This window comes from Rhinoraja longicauda, chromosome 3 (assembly GCF_053455715.1).
Source record: "Rhinoraja longicauda isolate Sanriku21f chromosome 3, sRhiLon1.1, whole genome shotgun sequence".
Lineage (NCBI taxonomy): Eukaryota > Metazoa > Chordata > Chondrichthyes > Rajiformes > Arhynchobatidae > Rhinoraja > Rhinoraja longicauda.
The window spans coordinates 32,373,749-32,397,630 of NC_135955.1; the positions used below are offsets into that span (position 1 = coordinate 32,373,749).

The following is a 23,882-nucleotide window of genomic DNA, read 5'->3' on the forward strand; positions in this document are numbered from 1 at the left end:
CGCTGGTGCGGCTTGGCTGCGGACTTGACATCGCCCGGTGCGGCTCGACCACGGGACTTTACATCGCCCGGTACGGCTCGACCACGGGGCTTAGCTGCGCAAGGCTTGGTCGCGGGCCTTTCATCGCCCGGTTCGGCCGCGAGACGTTTCAGCGCCCGGTGCGGGGACTGTGCGGGTCGGTCGGGGACGAGCTGTCTGTCCGTGGGCGTGGGGAAGAGAGTGGAAGTTTTGTTGCCTCCATCACAGTGAGGGGGTGTTTGGAGTCACTGTGATGGACGTTTGTGTTGGGGTTATGTGTCTTGTGTTCTTTGTTTTTTTGGGGGTTTTTTCTATGACTGCTATGTAGTTTCGTTCGGTACTTCGGTACCGAACGACAAATAAAGCTCTGTTATACCTGTTATACACGCAATACCCAATAATAAAAAGTGAAAACAGGTGTTTTTGCAAAGTAATTAAAAAGAAATAACTGTAAAATCACATTTACATAAGTATTCAGACCCTTTACTCAGTACTCTGTTAAGGCACCTTTGGCAGCGATTGCAGCCTCAAGCCTTCTTGGGTATGACCCTACAAGCTTGGCGCACCTGTATTTGGGTAATTTCTCCCATTCTTCTCCGCAGATCCTCTCAAGTTCTGTCAGGTTGGATGGGGAGCGTCGATGCACAGCTATTTTCTGGTCCCTCCAGAGATGTTCGATCGGGTTTAAGTCCGGGCTCTCGCTGGGCCACTCAAGGACATTCACAGACTTGTCACAAAGCCACTCCTGCGTTGTCTTGGCTGTGTGCTTAGGGTTGTTGTCCTGTTGGAAGGTGAACCTCTGTACTTTGCTCCATTCACCTTTCCCTCGACCCTGACTGGTCTCCCAGTTCCTGCCGCTGAAAAACATCCCCACAGCATGATGCTGCCACCACCATGCTTCACCGTGGGTATGGTATTGGCCAGGTGATGAGCGGTGCTTGGTTTCCTCCAGACGTGACGCTTGGCATTCAGGCCAAAGAGTTCGATCTTGGTTTCATCAGATCAGAGAATCTTTCCTCTCATGGTCTGAGAGTCCTTTAGGTGCCTTTTGGCAACAAGCGGGCTGTCATGTGCCTTTTACTGAGGAGTGGCTTCCATCTGTCCACTCTACCATAAAGGCCTGATTGGTGGAGTGCTGCAGATATAATTGTCCATCTGGAAGGTTCTCCCATCTTCACAGAGCCTCTGGAGCTCTGTCAGAGTGCCCACCGGGTTCTTGGTCACCTCCCTGACCAAGGCCCTTCTCCCCCGATTGCTCAGTTTGGCCAGGGGGCCAGCTCTATGAAGAGTCCTGGTGGTTCCAAAGTTCTTCCATTTAAGAATGATGGAGGCCACTGTGCTCTTCGGGACCTGCAATGCTGCAGAAATTGTTTTATACCCTTCCCCAGATCTGTGTCTCGACACAATTCTGTCTTGGAAGTCTACGGACAATTCCTTCGTCTTCATGGCTTGGTTTTTGCTCTGACATGCAGTCAACTGGGACCTTATATAGACAGGTGTGTGTCTTTCCAAATCATGTCCAATCAATTTAATTTACCACTGGTGAACTCCAATCAATTTGTAGAAACATCTTGGGGATAATCAATGGAAACAGGGTGAACCTAAGCTCAATTTTGAGTGTCATAGCAAAGGGTCTGAATACTTAATACCTGTTTTCGCTTCTTCATTCTGAGGTATTGTGTGTAGATTGATGATTAAAAAAAAAGAATTTAATCCATTTTAAAATAAGGCTGTAACGTAACAAAATGTGGAAAAAGTGAAGGGGTCCAAATACTTTCTGAATGCACTGTATACATTTTAATATTTTTAGCAGTTCTCTAATGATGAATCAGTACTGGCATTTTTAATATTGATTTTACTATATACATAAATAATTTTAATTTGCAGTAAGAGTTGTTATTATTGCTATTACGTGTGTTCATTTTGGATTTATACAGGAAGCTTTAATTGATTAGTTCAGGTTTGTTTTAGTTTGTGCCCCATGGCACAATGATAGCAATCTGGGTATCCCAGCACCTGATGCTGCAAACAGGTCCCGGTTTGTATCCTGAACTGACCAACCATCTGCCCAACAATAGACCCTCCTCGGATAGACACAAAAAGCTGGAGTAACTCAGCGGGACAAACAGCATCTCTGGAGAGAACGAATGGGTGACGTTTTGGGTCGAGACCCTTCAGTCTGAAGAAGGGTCTCGACCCGAAACGTCACCCATCTCTCCAGAGATGCTGTTTGTCCCGCTGAGTTACTCCAGCTTTTTGTGTCTTTGGTTTAAACCAGCATCTGCAGCTCCTTCCTACACAATAAACCCTCCTCACCAGTAACAACCTATTGACAGCCAGGCTTTATCCTGCCCTTCTTGTCTTCCAGCTTTTTCCACCGAATGATGGTCAGCATGGACTCGGTAGGTCGAAGGGCCTGTTTCCATGCTGTATTTTTAAACTAAACTAAAATGTCAAATTTGCCTGGTATTTTGTCACTGCTTCCAAATTGTTGAATTAAAAAAATCATGTTTCTTTTTAGTGCTGATCTGCCCGAGAGAGAAGAAGGTGAAGGAGAAGAGAGTGAGCTTCAGAATTCATCTCAAAATAACTGGAAACAAGCTCGACGGTATGTAAATGTATTGTTTAGCTAGCATTGCATAAGTGCATTGATATTAGGAATAAAGAACATCTTACTTCACTGTTTGCTCACTTACATGTTGATAGACACAAAATGCTGGAGACCCAAAACGTCACCCAATCCTTCTCTCCAGAGATGCTGCCTGTCCCGCTGAGTTACTTCAGCATTTTGTGTCTACCTTCGATTTAAACCAGCATCTGCAGTTCTTTCCTATACATGGTGACAGAGACAGCCAGAGCAAAAGGTTGTGCCACCTACTTGCACGTTTACCAACACTAGAAATGAGAAAGCCAGTGGGTATAAGTAATTCTGTCATCAGAATCTTCCCAATGTATAATTTTACCCAGATGGGATGCTTCTGAAATTGTTGAGCTTGGTTATGACTGAAGTTGTAATTGGTGTTTTTCAGTCCTCCTTTAATATGGGAGCCAGAGGTTTGGAGTGTTTCAGATGTTTGATCTTGCAAAAATAAAGGCGATGGATGAATCTGATAACTTTAGACCAACTTTCTAATGTCAGTAGTCAGGGATTTGCTAGTGATTATTGCCGCAGAAAAAATAATCATTTGGCAGTGTAGGATTGTTATTGACATAAAGAGGCAAATCGCTTTCTTCTGATGGGATTAAATATTTTATCAAATACCTCGGGAACATTCACATGTACAACATCAATCATTACCTTTATCCATTAGTGCATTAAAAGTCTCATTCGAGTTAGTCAAGCATAATTTAAGTAACATATCCATGACAGCTATTGCTTGTTAAGTATGCTTTTTTAATCTGACAATATCTTGATGTAATGTCTCTAAAAGGTTCTTCCCAACAGTAGGCTGACTGCAATGTGCTGGTTCATTCTGTGTCTCTGTCCATTTGACAGATGCAATGTCTTTAATCCTCACTCCAAGGAGATTTGGGCAGTCTCCACAATCTCTCAACAATCTTGGGTGTTTTCTATCTGGACCAACTGACATTTCAACTTTGAGTGTAACCAACATATAACTTAAATTGAGGGAATTTAGGGAAGTGAATAGTGGTGTCTTTAAGAGAGTCCTCATTACGGAAGAGTTGTTGTAGGCCCACAAATACATAAAAGTAGATCAATTCCAAGATATCCTGTTTTTTTCATAAATGTTGTAATTTACCTGTTCATCAAAAATGTAGATTATTTTATAATAATAGTCTCTTCACTTCTCCACTGCACTTTCTGTAAAAAGCTCAGTTTTTCAATTATATTAGGAGCTTGGCAATATTCATTAACTACTATTTACCATTTCATTTTAATCTTTCATTTCTGTAATGCAGAATTTGGTTGTTTTTTTTGCCATTGTAGGAATTGGTCAAGTATTTCTTTTTTGAAGGCTTTCAAATGCTAGTTTTATCTATGTAAGTTTATTTGTTGTCAGACTGAATCCCTAAGCTAATATTCAATTAGAATAAAGCAGGGTGTCCGAGCTACCAATATTTAGTTGACTGGAGTTCTTTGGGAAATGATCTGCAACAGGGATTAGAGTATTGATGTGCATTCTGTATGAATCATGGCATGACACAAATGTCTTATTACCACCACACTTTTGAGTTTTCCTTATTTGCCTCCAACAACCATATAAAAGACCTTTACTTTCTGGGCCTTCACTTTCTGCTCCTTATGCATTGTATTCTTTCCGTTAACTAATTGGCTTTGATAAGCATGCATTGGGTCAGATAAGCATAGAAACATAGAAAATAGGTGCAGGAGTAGGCCATTCGGCCCTTCGAGCCTGCACCGCCATTCAATATGATCATGGCTGATCATCCAACTCAGTATCCCGTACCTGCCTTCTCTCCATACCCCCTGATCCCTTTAGCCACAAGGGCCACATCTAACTCCCTCTTAAATATAGCCAATGAACTGGCCTCAACTACCTCCTGTGGCAGAGAATTCCATAGATTCACCACTCTGTGTGTAGAAAAAAAACGTTCTCATCTCGGTCCTAAAAGACTTCCCCCTTATCCTTAAACTGTGACTCCTTGTTCTGGACTTCCCCAACATCGGGAACAATCTTCCTGCATCTAGCCTGTCCAACCCCTTAAGAATTTTGTAAGTTTCTATAAGATCCCCCCTCAATCTTCTAAATTCCAGCGAGTACAAGCCGAGTCTATCCAGTCTTTCTTCATATGAAAGTCCTGCCATCCCAGGAATCAATCTGGTGAACCTTCTCTGTACTCCCTCTATGGCAAGAATGTCTTTCCTCAGATTAGGAGACCAAAACTGTACGCAATACTCCAGGTGTGGTCTCACCAATGCCCTGTACAACTGCAGCAGAACCTCCCTGCTCCTATACTCAAATCCCCTCACTATGAATGCCAACATACCATTCGCTTTCTTCACTGCCTGCTGCACCTGCATGCCTACTTTCAATGACTGGTATACCACGACACCCGGGTCTCGTTGCATCTCCCCTTCTCCTAATCGGCATTTAATTCAGCTTTGCAATGTCCGTACCAATTAGTTATTATACAGAAATTCTAGTGATTGTTAAAATTTCTTCCCAACTTTTAATGACTTGTTTTTGTTCTGCTCTGAATAAGCCCAGGGAAATACCTATTTTGTTCTGAACTTTAGTGTGGAGCTCTGGCGTGAGCCTGGAAAGTCCTTGGGAATTAGCATTGTTGGTGGAAGAGGAATGGGTAGTCGCCTGAGTAACGGAGAGGTCATGAGAGGAATATTCATAAAACATATTCTGGAAGACAGCCCGGCTGGAAGAAATGGAACATTAAAGACAGGAGACAGAATTGTTGAGGTATGTGTTTTATATCCATGGATTAAAATATATACCCATTCTATTCATTCAAGTTGATATTTCAATATATATTATTGTGTTGTTAAAATTTAAGTACGTGTAATGGAGTTCTGTGAGGGACACTGACTGAGAACTAAAACTAATATATGACTCCCAAGGTTTTAGAAATGGTAGAGAAATGTCAATGAAAATAATGAAATGCATTGCTTCCAACCTCAGTAAGTTCTAATAAAACAAAATAAAAACTAAAATTTATGATTGCTTTGTTTGGGGAAAGTATTCAGTAATTTCCAAATTCCTATACTATGAAGTGCTCATCAAAAAATGGTAAAATATCATGTAAGCGATAAACTAAACTTTATATTGCTGTTTTTCATCATTTTTGGGTTTTTTTGCTGCTAAATGAGAACATTTCTGGCACATTTCTATCCAAGTTAATCTAGGCAATTTCAGAATTCTGAATCATTGAAACTAATTATTTAGTTAATTTCCTGAATGGAACTGCATCCACCAGCTTTTAATTCAATTTGGAAAAATTATCTAATATTGAAGTTTATTAATGCACATAATTTCCCATTTATACAATACCTTTGACAAATAGAACTGATCTAAGTCTGAGGGGTACATAACTTCAACTCCGATGTGGACGCAAAATGTTGGAGTAACTCAGCGGGACAGGCAGCATCTCTGGAAAGAAGGAATGGGTAACATTTCGGGTCGAGACCATTCATCAAATTGATGTCAGGGGAGTCGGCGGGACAGAGATAGAATGTAGTTGGAGACAGTAAGACTGATGGCAGAACAGGGGAGGGGATGGAGAGAGAGGGAAAGCAAGGACTATTTGAAGTTAGAGAAGTTAATGTTCATACCGAGTTGTTCCTCCAATTTACGTTAGGCCTCACTCTGACAATGGAGGTGGCCCAGGACAGAAAGGTCAGATTGGGAATGGGAGGGGGAGTTAAAGTGCTGAGCAACCTGGAGATCAAGAAGGTTAAGGCGGACTGAGCAGAGGTGTTCAGTGAAACGATCTCCGAACCCGCGCTTGGTCTCGCCGAAGTTCAGAAGTTGACACCTGGAACAGCGGATATAGTAGATGAGGTTGGAGGAGGTGCAAGTGAACCTCTGCCTCACCTGAAAAGACTGTTGGGGTCCTTGGTTGGAGTCAAGGGGGGAGGTAAAGGGGCAGGTGTTGCACCTCTTGCGGTTGCAGGGGAGGGGGTTGTTTGGGTGGGAAGGGACCAGGGAGTTGCGGACGGAACGGTCTCTGCGGAAAGCAGAAATGGGTGGAGATGGGAAGATGTGGCCAGTAGTGGGATCCCGTCGGAGGTGGCGAAAGTGCTGGAGAATTATATGCTGTATGCGATGGCCGATGGGGTGGAAGGTGAGGACAAGGGGGACTCTGTCCTTGTTGCGAATGGGGGAGGGGGACCATGAGCGGAGCTCCGGGATATTGAGGAGACCATTGTGAGAGTTTCATCTATAATGGAAGAGGGGAACCCCCGTTTTCCTAAAGAATGAGGACATCTCCGATGATCTAGTATGGAAAACCTCATCCTGGGTGCAGATGCGGCATAGACGGCCAAATTAAGCCCTCTTTCTTATTCGACCATAGAACCAGCCAATTTCCGTCTACCAATACTCCTCCACCTAGCAGAGCTGGTCCTTACCCTCAACAACTTCTCCTTCGACTGCTCCCACTTCCTCCAAATCCCAGGAGTAGCGATGGGCACTCACATGGGCCCTTGCTATGCCTGCCTCTTTGTAGAGTACATTGAATAATCACTGTTCCAGGCGTACACTGGCCCTATCCCCGAACTTTACCTCTGCTATATTGACGACTGCATCGGTGCTGCCTCCTGCACCCATGCAGAACTCACTGACTTCATCAAATTCACCACTAATTTCCATCCTGCACTCAAATTCACTTGGACCATCTCCGACATCTGCCTATCGTTTCTGGTTCTCACTGTCTCCATCACAGGGGACAGACTATTGACCAACATCAACTGCAAACCTACTGACTCCCATAGCTATCTAGACTACACTTCTGTGGAGGAAAGAACTGCAGATGCTGGTTTAAATCGAAGGTAGACACAAAATGCTGGAGTAACTCAGCGGGGCAGACAGCATCTCTGGAGAGAAGGAATGGGTGGATCGAGACATTCCTCTGTATACGCCGCATGTGTGCCCAGGATGAGCTTTTCCATGCTAGATCATGGAAGATGTCCTCATTTTTTAGAAAGCTGGGGTTTTCCTCTTCCATTATAGATGAATGTCCTTGATATCCCGCAGCTCCGCTCTTGCTCCCCCTCCCCCCATTCCCAACAAGGACAGAGTCCCCCTTGTCCTCTCCTTCCACCCCATCAGCTGTCACATACAACAAATAATCCTCCAGCACTTTCGCCATCTCCAACGGGATCCCACTACTTGCCACATCTTCCCATCTCCACCCCTTTCCGCCTTCCGCAGACCGTTCCCTCTGCAACTCCCTGGTCAACTTCCCCCTTCCCACCCAAACCACCCTCTTCCCAGGTACTTTCCCCTGCAACCGCAGTAGATGCAACACCTGTCCCTTTACCTCCCCCCTCGATTCCATCCAAGGACCCCGACAGTCTTTTCAGGTGAGGCAGAGGTTCACTTGCACCTCCAACCTCATCTACTGTATTCGCTGTTCCAGATTCAACTTTGTACATCAGCAAGACCAATTGCAGACTTGGCGATCGTTTCGCTGAACACCTCCGCTCAGTCCGCCTTAACCTACCTGATCTCCCAGTTGCTCAGCACTTTAACTCCCCCTCCCATTCCCAATCTGACCTTTCTGTCCTGGGCCTCCTCCATTGTCAGAGTGAGGCCCAGCACAAATTGGAGGAACAGCACCTCATATTTCACTTGGGTAGCATACACCCCAGCGGTATGAACATTGACTTCTCAAACTTCAAATAGCCCTTGCTTTCCCTCTCTCTCCATCCCCTACCCTGTTCTCCCATCAGTCTTACTGTCTCCAACTACATTCTATCTCTGTCCCGCCGACTCCCCTGACATCAGTTTGATGAAGGGTCTCGACCCGAAACATTACCCATTCCTTCTCTCCAGAGTCACTGCCTGTCCTGCTGAGTTACTCCAGCAGGACAGGCAGCATCCTGCAGTTCTTTCCTACACATTCAACTCTGATGCATTGTTTCTGATATTGACTATAATTCTAAGAGTGTAAATTCAAGTTCAGCAGCAGCATCCCCTCTTTCCCAAAGTTGCTTAGCTTGTCACACCCACCATTTTATATTATACACCTGAAGATTATCCATGTGAGTTAAGGTGTCTGAAGCTACTGATTATGTATAATTGTAAATAATTGAGTTAGTTGCTTGAAAAGAGAATATTTCAACAATAAATTAAACCTAACTTGAAAGCATGATGATCTTGGGATCCATGATATTCTGCAAGATTTTAGTGCAGAATTGATTTTTAAATATGTTGTATATATTTTTGCAGGTAGATACAGTTTACTTGCGAGATGCAAGTCATGAACAGGCAGTTGAAGCCATTCGGAAAGCAGGCAATCCTGTGGTATTTGTGGTGCAGAGTTTAATAACCAGACCTCGGGTATGTAAATTCCAAAGCGCAGTGAGGAGAGGACTGGAGGAGACTCACTGTGATGGATGTTTCTTTGATGGATGTTTCTTTTTTTGTGTGTTTTTGGGGTTGTGTAATTTTAATGCCTATTTAATGCTTTTATTGTTGGACTGTGGGTGACTGAATTTCGTCCAATATTGGATGACAAATAAAGCTATCTTGAATCTTGAATCTTGAGATCAAATCTAAAAAATCAATATTGAATACAATCATGGTAGCGCAGTGGTAGAGTTGCTGACTTACAGCGAATGCAGCGCCGGAGTCCCGGGTTTGATCCCAACTACGGGTTCTGTCTGTATGCAGTTTGTACGTTCTCCCCTTGACCTGAGTGGGTTTTCTCCAAGATCTTCGATTTCCTCCCACGCTCCAAAGAGGCTGTTCCTCATACAATTGAATCAGAATCAGAATGAACCGTGTGGTTGTTTCCTGGTTCAAGCTTATTTTAGTTTGGTTTCTGGGTTCCTCTCTTCTGAAGTTAAAATTGGCCATAGAGATTGTTGCATAGGACTTACCAGCAAAGAGTTATATGGTATTGGAGGACAGGTGCCAGGTACAATTTTGGTATGCAGTCCTGAAACACTAGAGATTTTATAAGCATGTATGTATTAACATGTCCTCCAACCCTAACATGCATCAATTTTGAGCAATGAAATAATAATGATTCAAAGTTAAGTTTAAAACCATAATTTTGAAAAATAGTTACCATAATGGTAAAGTTGCAGTGAACATTATATATAGGTAAAATGAAATATTTCATTGGCAACAAATGGTTAGATGTTTGATTCTTGAAACATGGGAATTTTTCCTTAATCTTAATTGAAAAACATCTTTATTCACCCTCCTAAATAATTGTATTAAATAATAAACAACATTTCTCTGAAGTTTAAAGTAGATACAGCAGCGTTTTCTTTGATTACCATTTAACTTCATTGTAAATATTATTCATGTAAATACTAGCAGCAGTATAAACAAAATTATACGATAGTTTCTGTATATATGGCAACCTGGCTTCATATTTTGATGACTTCACTGAGAAACGTCAAGTTGGATTATTGCTAGAACTATATAATTTGAGGTACACACATACGGAAAAGCTTTACAGCAAAAACTAAATAAATTATTTGATTCAATCTTTGAGTATGTTTTGTAGCTTCGTTGCTTGTACGCTTTGATCAGTTTTGGAGTAATTTAGGGTTGCACGAATTGATTAATTGTCTGTCAAAATAACTTGTAGTCAAGATTTAAATGTTATTCCCTGGAACCAAGGCTGGTTTCCTTACATTCATAGTATGTGTTAGAAGTTTACTTCAAACATTTTATCTGAATTACGATAAATGACAAAATAAGCACATGTGGAAATTGTTACCTTTAAATATTAGGGCTGTTTGTATGATAATTGTGAATAATACTTCGAGCAATTTTAATCCCATGTCAATAATATTTGTGTTGTCTGCTTTTCTGATTTTCTTTCTCTATCTTTACATTTTGTTCCATTTCACTGTTTTCATCATAGTCAGGCTCTTTTCATAATTATTGACCATTACTTGCTACCGGTGGTCAGAAACAAATCTGTACCAGTCCATTCTCCCTTGATTCATACATATATAAGTATCATGTAGGTGATTTCATTTTCCATATTACACTAATTTAAATTTCAATTAAAAATCTAATTGTACTAAATAACATACAAATAATTCATTCAGAGTTTATTAATACACTTTAGAACTGGTATAAACAAGTTTTGCAATAAAGACCAACACTTGAGGTCCAAAATTGCCTTTTTTATGTAGTAAATTACTTTTAAGATTGTAAGTTTTTATTCAGTGACCAAGTATACTGAGTTAATACAAGCACATTATTTTTTGATGGAGTTATAAAATTGTGAAACAACTAAGGAAAATGTATCATTAAAATAACAAAATACATCATACAGTTTATGTTTTCCTTTTAGTGTCTCTAGGAGAGGATAATTTACATGATTTCCAACACATTCTTGGCATTAATTAAAGCCATTCAATAGGAAATATTGTTTCCAGCCTTGGATAAGGAGGGAGATCCAATTTTGTAATTTGATGTTAAAATGCATGTTTTATGATCTGGCTCATAGTTGTAGTAATTATGTACATCCAATGAGAAGTTTTTTCTCAAGCAATGTGGGCCAGAGCAACATTACAGATATGTGAATGCTAAACTCATCCTTATTCCTGCTGTTTAATGCTGATTGTGTCTTGAGGTATTTGGGATTTTCATTTTTTGTGTGCTTTGTTGTAGATTATGACTTTACTTTTGTCTTGGTTTCAGAAACAACCTTTGTCTTTCCTGCAGTCTAACCCTTTGCCTGAATCAAGCAACAACAGCGGCAGTACTAACCCATTTGCTGACTCTTTTCAGACCCGCGTTAGACAGGTTGGATGATGCTTGCGTGTTCTTTTTCTTTCTAATCTAAGAACTTTTTTGATTGGTGTGTTTGCTTTTATGTAATTACTCTTTAAAATTTTATTTATTGGCTTTTGGTTTAAACTAAAAGTTAGCTTTTGTGTTTGGCTATGTATAACTGATATAACATCTTTTACCAGTTTTCTATCTCAATTCTGAACTTTGTATATTCCTTTAAAAATAACATTGGGAAAACTTCAAGCTTGTCCATTTAAATTTAGGAGGTTTTGTTTGGGGACATTTCTAAACTGATGTGTTGGAAGTATTGCATTTTCCCTAACAGTAATGATCCTGTGTAAAACGAGTTTGGACAGACTTAATTGGGTTCTTCGAGGAAATAAGTCCACAACTGGAAACATGCAACTGAAATATTCTTCAAACAGTAAGGGGGGGGAGAGAGAAATGGAGGGTGAAGGGGAAAGAGAGCGAGGGAGAGGAATATGTAGAGAGAGACAGGTAGAGGTGGGGGGTTGGCAGGAGAGAGCGAAAATTATATGGAACTAAGTTGATCATTATTGCCTTGTAATCTTATTCTTAAAAAAATACATAATTTTGATATTATCAGCTCTGGTTGAACATTTTCTTACAAAAGGAATTGTTTCTCTTTATCTCTCATATTTTGTTCATTTTAAACCGCTGATTAGGTCATCAACTTCCCATAATTTTGAGAATCCAAAGGATATTCAATGAGGTTGATAACGATTTGGTAAATCATGCTGAACCACCCATCAACTTCCCATAGTTATGGGAATTCAAAAGAAGTTCAATAAGGTTGATCTCATTACCTAAACAGTGATACAATTTGGTAAATCACATTGATCTCTGTCAAGGCTAGTATTTTTTCTTCTGAAATTTGGTGCCCAGAAATGCAGAGTCCAAATTGGATCAGACCTGAAGTTATAGAACTGAACACAATACTTATCAATTCTAAATTTCTTTAAATATAGAGTAAGCCTTCCATTGTCAAAATTGATTACTATTTGTTCCCATTTGTCAACTTTTAGTGATTTTTGTTCAGGGGCAGCTAATTTCTTAACTTCTTCACAGCTCATAAACCTGTTGTATTCAGAAAATATTCTAATTCCTTGTCCCTTCATCAATTGTAGTTTCTGAAATTGAAATCCGTTCGCAATACTCTTACTCTCATTTAGCCTATCATTATCATTCGCACATTCCCATTCACACTTAATATTCTTTGAATTTAATGTCATCTGCAAATGTGGATACACAAATCAATTCGTACATTCAGGATATCAATGTAAATAATGAAAAGTCGAAGCTCACTCTTTAATATCTTTAACATGCCCATTACTCGCACAGTAGTCAAGTCAAGTCAAGTCAATTTATTTGTATAGCACATTTAAAAACAACCCACGTTGACCAAAGTGCTGCACATCTGACTAGGAAAAAAAGAAACATACAGTGACAGTACCCTCCATAATGTTTGGGACAAAGACCCATCATTTATTTATTTGCCTCTGTACACCACAATTTGAGATTTGTAATAGAAAAAATCACATGTGGTTAAATTGCACATTGTCAGATTTTAATGAAGGCCATTTTTATACATTTTGGTTCACCATGTAGAAATTGCAGCATTGTTTATACATAGTCCCCCCATTTCAGGGCATCATAATGTTTGAGACACAGCAATGTCATGTAAATGAAAGTAGTCATGTTTAGTATTTTGTTGCATATCCTTTGCATGCAATGACTGCTTGAAGTCTGCGATTCATGGACATCACCAGTTGCTGGGTGTCTTCTCTGGTGATGCTTTGCCAGGCCTGTATTGCGGCCATCTTTAGCTTATGCTTGTTTTGGGGGCTAGTCCCCTTCCGTTTTCTCTTCAGCATATAAAAGGCATGCTCAATTGGGTTCAGATCGGGTGATTGACTTGGCTACTCAAGAATTGACTATTTTTTAGCTTTTAAAAACTCCTTTGTTGCTTTAGCAGTATGTTTGGGATCATTGTCTTGCTGTGGCATGAACTGCCGGCCAATGAGTTTTGAGGCTTTTGTTTGAACTTGAGCAGATAGGATGTGTTTCTACACTTCAGAATTCATTGTGCTACTACCATCAGCAGTTGCATCATCAATGAAGATAAATGAGCCAGTACCTTCAGCAGCCATACATGCCCAGGCCATAACACCCCCACCATCGTGTTTCATAGATGAGGTGGTCTGCTTTGGATCTTGGGCAGTTCCTTGTCTCCTCCATACTTTGTTCTTGCCATCACTCTTGACGAGCACCTGAAAAGAATACATGCTGATGACAAAAGACACCTGAAGACAGCTATTCCATCGGACATTCCACCAATTGAACAACCAGAGCACCAGATGGACATTAGTCCTCCAAAGTGGAGGGAGGTGGAACAGACAGTAAAGCGGGTAAGAGCATCTTCAGCCCCAGGGCCAAATGGGGTTCCGTATCGACTCTACAAGAGTGCTCCTGATGTTCTTCGCTTCCTGTGGAGGCTAATGAGAGTGGCTTGGGAGAAGAGAATTATACCCAAAGCATGGCGCAGGGCAGGTGGAGTCCTGATTCCGAAAGAGAAGGAATCCACAGATATCAGCCAATTCCGCCCTATCAGTCTCCTCAATGTAGTGGGTAAAATCTTCTTCAGCATCATAGCTCAGAGGATGACCAGCTATTTAGAGAGAAACAACCTTGTGGATACAACAGTCCAAAAAGCAGGCATCCCAGGGTTCTCTGGATGTCTCGAACATACCAGCATGATTTGGCACCAAATCCAGACTGCAAGAAAAAAAAAGAGAGATCTGCATGTCGTTTTCCTTGACCTTGCCAATGCGTTCGGAACTGTCCCTCACAGTTTCTTGTGGGCATCCTTTGACTTCTTCAGGATACCAGAGACCATCGCAAGCCTTAAGGCTTATTTTCAGGATCTGCAGCTGTGTTTCACCATGCCAGACTTTACCACCACATGGCACTGCATGGAGATTGGCATAATGGCAGGGTGTACCATCTCCCCATTGATTTTTACAATGGCTATGGAAGTCATCATAAGGGCCTCCAAGTGGGCGGTGGGAGGCGAGCGGCTGAAGTCTGGAGTCCGTCTACCACCCATCAGGGCCTACATGGATGACATGACTCATAACAACAACAGCACCTTGCACCAGGCGCCTTTTAGGGAAGCTTCAAGAGAACATCACTGGGGTTAGAATGAAATTTAAGCCATCCAAATCAAGAAGCATTTCTATAATCAAAGGCAAACTGACGGATCAAAGGTTTTTCATTGATCAAGAACCTGTCCCAACTGTGTCAGAGAAGCCAATCAAAAGTCTGGGGAGATGGTATGACTCTAAACTGAAGGACCCTGATCAGGCAAATGAGCTGAGGCAAGAAATCATCAAAGGTCTAGCAAACATCGACCGATCGATGTTGCCTGGAAAGCTGAAAATCTGGTGCCTGCAGTTTGGGCTACTACCTCGCCTTATGTGGCCACTAACCATGTATGACATCACCCTCACAAGAGTCGAGAAGATGGAAAGAACAATCAGCTCTTTTGTGAGAAAGTGGTTAGGTGTTCCTCGATGCCTGAGCAACGTAGGCCTGTACGGTCAGGGGGTACTTCAGCTGCCTCTCTCTAGCCTCACAGAGGAGTTCAAGTGCACTAAAGTCAGACTAGAGATGACCCTGGCAGAATCAAGGGACACTGTCATCCGAGCTGCTGCCCCAACCCTGGCAACAGGAAGGAAGTGGACGGCTAAGAATGCCACACAGCAGGCAAAATCTGCTCTCCACCAAGGCGACATGATTGGGCAAGTCCAACACGGCGAAGTGGCTTGGGGCTTGGCGGAAACGACCTTGCTGGAACAAGGCATCCTCACTGGAGCGCCGGAAGTTGGTCACGGCCGAAGTCCGCCGACAGGAGGAGTCGAGTAGGTGTGCCAAGGCTGTGTCGCAAGCTAAACAGGGCCAGTGGATGAGATGGGAGAGTGTGGAAAAGCGGAAGATCAACTGGAAGGACATGTGGGAGATGGAGGCGAGCAGGATAAGCTTCCTCATTCGGGCAACCTATGATGTCCTTCCTAGCCAAAAAAATCTCAACCAATGGCTGGGCGAAGATCCATCATGCCCCCTGTGTTCAACACCAGCCACGCTTAAGCACATCCTCACTGGGTGTAAAGTAAGCTTCTCCCAAGGACGGTACACCTGGAGACATAATCAAGTGCTCAAATGCCTTGCAGCGACTCTGGAAAGCAGGAGAACAACCAACAATGCCCTGCCGCCCAGAACAACCAGCCCAGTTATGTCAATTACCTTTGTTCGGGAGGGGGAACAAAAACAACGGAAAATTCCACCAAGGACAAGGTTTGGACAGCTGGAGGCAGCCCGGGACTGGCAGATGCTGGTGGATGTGGACCAACGGCTTACAGTTCCACCAGAGATAACCATCACCAACTTGAGGCCTGATCTTGTCCTCTGGTCCAACTCTCAGCGCATGGTGTATTTTGTGAAGCTTACAGTCCCTTGGGAGGATGCTGTGCAGGAAGCCTTTGAAAGAAAGAAACTACGCTACACAGACCTTGCAGCGGAGGCAGAACAGTGGGGCTGGAGAGCAAAGATCTGCCCGGTAGAAGTTGGATGTCGAGAATTTGTGGCAACATCTACCGTAAGACTGATGAAGGACCTGGGGATCAGCGGACAAGCCGTAAGCCAGGCTATCAAGGAAACATCACAGGTGGCAGAGCGGAGCAGCCAGTGGCTCTGGCTGAAGAGGAAAGATCCCATCTGGTCTCCCAAATAAGCCGGCTAGGCAGATGCTGAGGGGGGTGGTTCTGGGACGCCAGAATGCACTGCTGAGCCTACTGGAGACGTCGTGGGTCCAATCAGCGAAACGTCGATGAAAGTAGGTGCCCACTTGATAACCCCAATGACGTGTCTGCCTAGCCTTTCTCAACATCGGAGGAGCATAGGTGAGTGCATAAGCCTCCCATTACCACCGGGAGCAAATTGACATTTGGCACTTTGGATTTCTAACATCTTGTCCTGTGTATTTGGAAACATGCTATGTTAATCTTTGTCTCATCTGTCCACAAGATCTTTTTCCAGAATTGGGGTTGCCCTTTTAAGTACTTCTTGGCAAACTGCAACCCGGCCATCCTATTTTTGCGGCTAACCAGTGGTTTGCATCTTGCAGTGCAGCCTCTGTATTTCTGTTCATGAAGTCATCTGTGGACAGTGGTCAATCCACACCTGACTCCTGAAGAGTGTTTCTGATCTGTCAGACAGGTGTTTGAGGATTTTTCTTTATTATATATAGAGAGAATTCTTCTGTCATCAGCTGTGGAGGTCTTTCTTGGACTTCCAGTCCTTTTGCGATTAGTAATCTCACCAGTGCTTTCTTTCTTCTAAATGATGTTCCAAACAGTTGATTTTGGTAAGCCTAAGGTTTGGCTGATGTCTCTAACAGTTTTATTCTTGTTTCTCAGTCTCATTATGACTTCTGACTTTCATTGGCACAACTTTGGTCCTCGTGTTGATAAACAGCAATAAAAATGTCCAAAGGTGATGGAAAGACTGGAGGATAAACTAGGTGCTGATTGCTCTCTTATACCTGTATTAAGGAGGCAATTAAACACACCTGAGCAATTACAAACGCCTGTGAAGCCATGTGTCCCAAACATTATGGTGCCCTGAAATGGGGGGACTATATATAAATACAGCTGTAATTTCCACATGGTGAAACCAAAATGTATAAAAATACCCTTTAATAAAATCTGACAATGTGCACTTTAACCACATGTGATTTTTTTTCTATTACAAATCTCAAATCGTGGAGTACAGGGACAAATAAATAAATGATGGGTCTTTGTCCAAAACATTATGGAGGGCACTGTAAGTGACCTTCAGAACCTTGTCCTATTCTTTGATAATATTAAACGTCGAAACATAGGTGCAAGAGGAGGCCATTTGGGCATTCAAGCCAGCACCACCATTCATTGTGATCATGGCTGATCCTCCACGATCAGTAACCTGTGCCTGCTTTCTCCTCGTATCCCTTGATTCTACTAGCCCCTAGAGCTTTATCTAACTCTCTTTTAAATTCATCCAGTAAATTGGCCACCGCTGCCTTCTGTTTTATTTACTTAAACGTCCGCTCACAGTTCTGCTGGATCTCTGAACAATTTTTTTTTACCACCACACTCCCTTTCCACTCAAATAAATTGAGTTGCTCATAGCTTTTAGCTAAAATCCATTCACTCAGTATTGAATCAGGATTGAACTGTGAAATCTTTGACAAGTGGTTTAGCTCCTAATTGAGTATGCTCTCTGAATAATTGAAGAAACATTTTTTCTTCATAAACTTAACGTAAAAGTAATTTAACATTATTTATTCAAAATTAATTCCTCTTTACAATATCAAAAGTAAAGTGATGTCTAATGCGTCAGAGTGAAAAATTTCTGGAAAACAAGATTGTTTTCCTCAACATTTCTAGATCCACCACTTTGTCTGGTTCAATATAGTACAGGGAGATTATAGTTGAGAAGATTGAGGTCATAGTACCTGGTTTTCATTGCAAATTCTGTTCCCTACTAATCTCATTGGTGATAGGACTTAATATTGAAAACATTTATTTTATAAGAATAGCCTAAATATGCAAGCCTTTTTTACAGGCATGCTAACTTATTGCCTGACCTGCAGTTTCACAGTGCTATTTTTGATGGACTCATTATATTCATTTTCTAACATCATCTATGAATTTTAATAGACCTCTAGGTCTTCAAATGATGGGAATGCCATCTGTCACGTGCACTATTTTATGATCAAAATCAATTTTACGAAAATAAATTCGTTAGTGAATCACCTTGGTGTGGTCATAATTCCTATTGATAGATCAATGAGCTGCAGGATAAATTAAATATGTTTAAAAATTTAATGATAAACCAGCAGTAACCATTTGACAATGAGGAGTTTTGCTTTTTATCAAACACCTGTTTGTTTTGTTGTCTTAGGTTTCTGCATATCAAGCTAGGACTTTTCCACGTCCTTTCCCAACTAACTCATTTGCAAACAATCCATTTAAGGTTTGTCTTACATTGTTGGGTTTTTAGATAGCTATTCTGTGCTTTAATTTACATGTGAATGTGATTGTTCAAGGTAATGTGGAAAATTGAAATAAAGTGGGTAAGAGTTGTGGTGCTTTGTGTGGAAAGTGTCAGTATTTACATGATTAAGACATTACAAATATTCAGATTCCTACTTCAATTTTGGAAGCTTGGTTACGGTTCCAAGGATAGGAAAGGTTTAGAAGGATATGGGGCAAATGTAGACAGGTGGAACTAGTGTAGATGGGGCATCTTATTTGGCATGGGTAAGTTGGCCTGTAGGACTTGTTTCCATGCTGTATGACTCTTTGACCCTAGAATTATTTTCTATTGTATTATGATAGTAATGAATTAAAAATTATACTTAGTTTCTCACCCACTGGGTTGACAGTTTAGCAGAGTGGCTAGCTGAGCCATACCTTGCAAGAAGGGTCATGTTTTTGCCACCTGGTTACTTCTGATCTTTGCTGGAAAGCAAGCATGTGCAATTTTATAAATCTTGAAGAATGATGACACTGAATAGATCCCTCTTCTTGATTTGCTACTCTGAGATTCAGTAAATGTGTGTAAAAGGAGCAAACCTACTTATTAGTTGGTGATTGGATTTAGCTTAGAGTGGTGTCTCCCGCAGGCCAATGACCTATGAGCATTCACTGTTTTGGCACCAAAAAGAATAACCACTGAAGTCATGGCCCAATAAGTGTTAACACTGAAGAGAGGAAACTGGAGGAACATGCTGATAAATACCTTTAAGGCTTTCTCCTAATAGTTCATTTTTTTAAAATTCTTGAGTATATAGTAAGTGTACCACAATGAGTTTTTAAATATCTAATCTCAATTTTGGATCTTGTTCCCCTTAAAACAAACCACCATTAGTTTTGGTCCAACTGTTAGATGATTACAGTAAGAAAAATTGTGTTGGATTTTTCAATTAGAATTATCAGATGACTGTGCCTGAGTGAATTTTAAGTCAAGCTGCAATCATTCATCTATGATATGTCACACTGAGAAAGCATTACAGAATATTAAATGTCATTAGGGAGGCATAGTTAAAAATGGTTTCCTTATTGCAAATTTTGTGGAAATTTCCCTGATACAAGTTAAAATCTTTTAAGTCAGTATGTAAATGCCCTTAAGTGTAGAAATTGTATCTGATTCCACCATGCCCTCTGCAGATCCACTTTAAAACTCCTTCCTCGAGCTCCCTTGTTTTGTTACCTTGACCAAAGAAAAAGATTTTGACTATCCCTCTCGTCTACGCTTCTCATAATTTAATGTACTTTAATCAGGTCCCCAGCTTCTCTTTTGCAAGAAAAACAAGCTCATTCATTCTCTGTCCATTACTAAAGCCTCCAATCCAGGCACCCTCCTGGAGGATATCCTAAACTAACTCTCCAACACAATCTCATCCTTCCTTTAGTGTGGTGATCAGTGTGACATAACATCCAAGTGTGGCGTAACCAGTGTTTTGTAATGTTGCAAAATAATGTCCCAACTCTGATATTCTATGCCCCAACATGTAAACGCAAACTTGTCATCTGCCCTCTTCACCACCTTATCTGCCGATGTCGTCACTTTCAAGAGATCATGTTTTGATGCTGTGCCTTTCTTGGTTGAATAATAAGCAATGCATGCGCACTATGGGAAGTGGATATATGTATGAAATACAGAAAAGCATTTGAGGATGTGGTAAGGCAGATGAATGTTAGGTCCAGGTGATAGTGATTGGTCAAAGCTACATTGTTACACAGAGTGGAATATGAGGTTGATGAAATATGAAAATTGGCTGTGATCTTAAACCAGGGAGTCATTGAATACCTTGCAACACTGCATTCCTGAACCAGGAGCCTGACACCTCATGTTGATCTTAATAACTGGGCCTTCTTACTGATTTATTAATGCATGCTTTAAATGCCTCTGTGGAAAATCACTCTGGCTTGTGAATCTTTAGAATTCTGTACACAAAAGGGCTGTGGTTGTTTTGTCACTGAGTGTTTCCAAGACTAAGATCAATTGATTTTTAGAATCTGGGAAAATAGATGGATAATATAGGAGACACAAGGAACTGCAAATGCTGGAATCTTAAGCAAAACAACACGTTTTGGAGTAACTCATTGGGTCAGGCAGAAGCTGTGGAAGACATGGGCGAAGCAGGTTTAGCGGATCACATGGTTTATTGTAGTTCTTGTCTCGTTATGTTCCTATATGGAAGCCACAGATACAGCAGTGATGGCAGTCATTTTTTTCCAGAAGTGTATTTCAGGTATAAATAAATTTGAAGTAACAAATAAAGCTCTGATATACCTGTTATATATTGTACTCCATCTCCAATCCATTAGTGAAAATATTCCTAGTCCATGTCTCTGTTGTGTTTTTAAAATAGATTTACATTGCTTAAGTTATAACCTTAAGTTGATATTGAATAATCAGTTAGTTATGGTTAGAAACTAAAAGCTTCAATGCCACAAGATATAAATGTACATATCTGAAAGTAGACCTAAGATGAAAAAAGCTTGATATTTTTATATGTTTGCTTTGTGCTTCAATGTGCTGTGTGTGTTTAACATGTAGGTATCCAATCAATCAGATATAGAGACTGAAATAACATCAGCACTCACTGGTTCACATTGGTCACCGCCTGTATTAGTTGAAAACGAGGAGACCAGCTATATTGTGCCATTACCAGGGAATGATGGCATAAAGTCAGAAGATGAGTTGGAGGAAGATGATGAATTTGGATACAGCTGGAGTATGTAACATCTGATAAAATCATTGCTTATCAATTAAAATATATCCATTATATGGATCTTTATACACCATATCAATACTAATTTAAAAATAGAGGGTGGTGTCCTTAATGCACGTCCTTGCAATGCAATTATTCCTTTCACTCAATGTTATGGGGGGGCCGATTCTGAAAAGAAACAACAAACTTTTGATATCAGTCACGGACTGTCAATCAGAAACTTCACTGAATTAGTCATCATTCTGAAGATGAGAATGGAAACTGCAGCATGTTTCTGGATGCCACTGTGCAGGCAGCCGATGCATTAATCACCCAACCTCAGAGGAAGAATTTTCTCCCTAATTCAGCATGCCTCCTTGGTAATATCTTATTTTCATTCTAGCTGAGAATGCAAAAAATGTAAATCTTCAAATTTGTTAAATAGTGTTGAGGGAGTACTTTGCATTGCAAATGTTTTACCTTGCTACGATTAGTAATATTGTAACTTAACATTTGCAATAAGGTCAAAAGGAATAGGAGTAGAATTAGGCTGTTCGGCCCATCAAGTGTACTCTGCCATTCAATCATGGCTGATCTATCTTTCCCTTCAAACCCCATTCTCCTGCCTCACCCCATAACCTCTGACACTTGTACAAATCTAGAATCTATCTATCTCTGCCATAAAAATATCCACTGACGGCCTCCACAGCCATCTGTAGCAAAGAATTACACAGATTCACCACCCTCTGACTAAATAATTTTTTCCTCATCTCCTTCCTAAAAGAAAATCCTTTAATTCTGAGGCTATGACCTCTGGTCCTAGACTCTCCCACTAGTGGAAACAACCTCTCCACATCCACTCTATCCAAGCCTTCCATTATTCTTTGATTTGTCTCAGTATAATTATTCTTATTGCTCTGGATTACCATTATTTGGTTTTACCCTGTGCTAATCACTAAATAGAACAGAAGTGTTGTTAAGAGCCATGGCGTTTGAATTAATAACAGTAGATATTGCTGGAAATGTGAAGCATGTGGCGGCACCCGGGGGCTAGGCCACTCCCTTGGTCATTCCACTCGGCACTCAGTGGACGGGAGGGATTAGGTCACTTCCTGGGTCAGTCCCCTTGGGTCAGGTGGTCTGGGACTATAAAGGGTTTGGGTGTGTCGACTCACGTTATTCTTGAGTGCGGTGTTTGATACCACAGGTAATAAAGTTATTAATTACTCACCTGGCGTCTGGCCTGATTACCGCAGTGACCGCACCCACTACACTGGTGACCCCGACTTTCCCTCGCAAGTCGCGATGGACCAGAACCTGCTACTACCCGACTCTTCCAGTCAACCACAACCACAACCACTTTTGGACCTTCCCGCGGACCCTGCCGCCCGCGCCGCTATCCACGCCGTGTCGGTGTGGCTGCCTCCATTGTGGACCGAGGACCCCGACTTCTGGTTTGACCAGGCCGAGGCACAGTTCGCCCTGCGGGGCATAACTGCCGACGCCACTAAATACTTTCACGTGGTCAGCGCCCTCGACCCGGCCACCGCGCGCCTGGTCCGACCCTTCCTCCGCGACCTCCCGGCAACCGATAAATACGTGGCCCTTAAAGCCTTCCTCCGTCAGCTGTTCGGCCTCTGCGAGGCTGAGCGGGCAACCCGGATCCTCCGAATGCCGCCCCTGGGTGACCGCCGCCCGTCGGTACTACTGGCCGACATGCAGGCACTGCTAGGCGACTACGAGCCCGGGTTCCTTTTTAAGCATGTTTACCTGATGCTGCTGCCGTCCGACCTCCGCCAGCAACTCCTCGACGCCCCGTTCCCCAACATGCAGGCGTTGGGCAGGCGCGCCGATGAGCTCATGATGGCCCGTCACCTGGCCCGCGACGCGTTGGAAGTCCATCCAACGGCCGACGACTACCCGCAGGTAGGAGCCTCGATCGCCCGCATTACTACCGCTCCCCGACAGCCTTCCCGACGGTATCCGGCTTCAGCAGCTCACCCAGCCGGCGGCGCGTCTTTTTCGCACGGCCCGCCTGCAGTTCCCCCACCCGCCACCGGAGGTCGCTGGTGGTCGGACCCAGGGGTCGCGCGCAGCCTGCCGGCAGTTCCTCCATACGCCACCGGAGGTCGCTGGTGGTCAGATCGGCCCGCACAGCCGCCCGTTTTCACGGAACCCAGCAGAGGGGGCTGGTGCTACTTCCATCGGCGGTGGGGCCCTTCGGCCCGTCAATGCCGGCAGCCCTGTTCGTTCCCGGGAAACGCAGAGGCTGGCCGTCACTGATTGCTTCGGCGGCCGGCCAGATTCATCGTGTGTTTGCGTGGGACCGCCGCTCCGAGGCCCGTTTCCTCGTAGACACCGGGGCGGAGGTGAGTGTTGTTCCCCCTTCGCAGGCTGACCTCCGTAGTGGTAACCGCGGTCCCCTCCGCGCCGCAGCCAACGGGACCACAATCCGGTCATATGGTGTGCGCACGATCTCCCTCAACTTCGGGGCGAGCAGCTTCTCGTGGCCATTTGTGATCGCGGATGTGTCCCAGCCACTGTTGGGTGCGGATTTCCTACGGGCACATTCCCTGCTCGTGGACGTTAAGCGGCAGCGTTTA

The 23,882-nt window shown here is 42.6% G+C and overlaps 1 protein-coding gene across 9 annotated transcripts in view; it reads left to right on the forward strand.

The window, feature by feature from the left end:
* mpdz (multiple PDZ domain crumbs cell polarity complex component) overlaps positions 1-23,882 on the forward strand; it is a 153,215-nt gene that overhangs the window by 80,993 nt on the left and 48,340 nt on the right. For 6 of the 9 annotated variants that reach the window (XM_078395752.1, XM_078395757.1, XM_078395781.1 and 3 more), the window contains 6 exons: positions 2,540-2,626; positions 5,240-5,417; positions 8,907-9,017; positions 11,349-11,453; positions 18,462-18,533; positions 21,126-21,303. In XM_078395752.1, coding sequence (XP_078251878.1) covers positions 2,540-2,626; positions 5,240-5,417; positions 8,907-9,017; positions 11,349-11,453; positions 18,462-18,533; positions 21,126-21,303 — 731 coding nt within the window. The remainder of the gene's footprint in view (positions 1-2,539; positions 2,627-5,239; positions 5,418-8,906; positions 9,018-11,348; positions 11,454-18,461; positions 18,534-21,125; positions 21,304-23,882) is intronic. The other 3 variants (XM_078395769.1, XM_078395789.1, XM_078395796.1) reach the window with 3 other exon arrangements.